The following is a 1,489-nucleotide window of genomic DNA, read 5'->3' on the forward strand; positions in this document are numbered from 1 at the left end:
CGGGACCAGCGCTGGCGGGACCAGCGCTGGCGGGACCAGCGCTGGCGACACGCCCTAAGCTACTTCTCCCTGGTTCCCTTTTGAAGTTTCTGCCTGTCACCTGAGGGCTCTGAGCTGAGGGCTCCCTTCCAAGCGCCCAACCGCTGGGTCTGTTCCAGAGCTCGGCGGGGTGCAGACGGCCAGGGGACAGCCCCTCGCCTTGGGGACAGCCCCTCGCCCTGGCACTCACCTTGCAGCCACAGAGCGAACAGCGGGAGTCCGAGGCGGCGCATGGGGGACGCACACAGGCGTCCGGGGCGGGAACAGGGAGCGTACAGGGGGTCGGGGGTCCGGGGTCCGGGGTCCAGGGTCCAGGTCCAGGACACAGCGCGAACTGGGGACAGCCCCGCGCTCGAAACTCGGTCTGGCCGCCGCGCTCTATGCTGGAAGGGCCCTCCCCCGCCCCGGAGCCCAGCCCCCGGCCCGCAGCCTATCGGCCCCTCTGACGGCCGGAGGGGCGGGGCTTGGGCCTCCGCGGGGGGAGGCCCCCGTCCCCCGCCCGGACGGCGTCTACTCCTGGGCCCCTGGTGTCCACGAGGAGGGGGGCTCCCGAACGGCCTCTGGTGTCCACAAGGAGGAACGTCGTAAACGTGGACGGCACTAACGAAGGGGGCCGCGAACGGGCCAAGCGGGGCCCCCCCTTGCAAGTCTGCACCCTCCCAGGTGCAGGTGAGGAGCCCAGGCTCGTCCTGCAGCCTGGCGGCGGCTTGAGTAAGGCTCAGAGGTTGGGGGGTGCTCAGGTGCGGATGTGCCCTCGGACTTCCTGGAGAACAGAAGCCCACACGGTACCCAGTACCGCTTCCTGCCCTGCCGGCCCCCACGCTGACCTGGCCCCCCGGGCGGGCAGGCGCGGGGCGGAGGGAGGGCGGTCCCTGTCATCTGCCGCTAATCCAAGAGGGTTTGCCCTCAGCTCAGTGGCCCTGGAGCCACGTTCTGGACAGGCTTCCTGAAATGGTGCACATCAGTGCAAGTCCAAACCTTGGGCGAGGGTGTGGTGCCCCAGGCAGTCCCAGACCAGAGGTCAAAATTTCACAGCCCAGTAGTTCCCCCAAAGCAAATGGAAAGAAAAGGAAAAGCAGCAAGGGGTTGGCGGGCTTTGAGGCATCTTGGGCAGAGGTGGCGGCGGGGCCCGTGCCCCCGCGAGCAGAGCAAGACACAGAGACGGTCTGGGGTCTGGACGTGTGGGTTCCGTCCCTGTGCTCACACACAGCTCGATCAGGGAGGCTCGTGAGCCCCCCTTCCCAGTGAGCTCACTTCTCTTCCTTAGCTGTGCAATTATTTGGGAACAAAAATTAAAAGGCAACAGTCCCTGTAAAGGCAAAACCCAGAGCTGTCACAGACGCACTCGCTCCTCGGCCAGCAGACCAGACCACCCATGTGCAGCCAGACCAGCAGGGGTCTGCTCCTCCTCCGACACAGGACCCCCCCCCCCCCCCCCCCCCCCCCCCCC

The 1,489-nt window shown here is 67.4% G+C and overlaps 1 protein-coding gene across 5 annotated transcripts in view; it reads right to left on the reverse strand.

Annotated features, from left to right (window-relative positions):
* The window catches only part of ADAM8 (ADAM metallopeptidase domain 8), an 11,114-nt gene extending 10,629 nt beyond the window's left edge, over positions 1-485 (reverse strand). For 2 of the 5 annotated variants that reach the window (XM_049645931.1, XM_049645933.1), the window contains exon 1: positions 230-480. In XM_049645931.1, the coding sequence (XP_049501888.1) occupies positions 230-272 (43 nt within the window). In that variant the 5' untranslated portion in view covers positions 273-480. Of the gene's footprint in view, positions 1-229 lie in introns of all 5 variants that reach the window. The other 3 variants (XM_049645932.1, XM_049645930.1, XM_049645934.1) reach the window with 3 other exon arrangements.
* Between the last annotated feature and the right edge of the window lie 1,004 nt (positions 486-1,489).

The sequence above is a fragment of the Panthera uncia genome, chromosome D2 (assembly GCF_023721935.1).
Source record: "Panthera uncia isolate 11264 chromosome D2, Puncia_PCG_1.0, whole genome shotgun sequence".
Classification (NCBI taxonomy): Eukaryota; Metazoa; Chordata; class Mammalia; order Carnivora; family Felidae; genus Panthera; species Panthera uncia.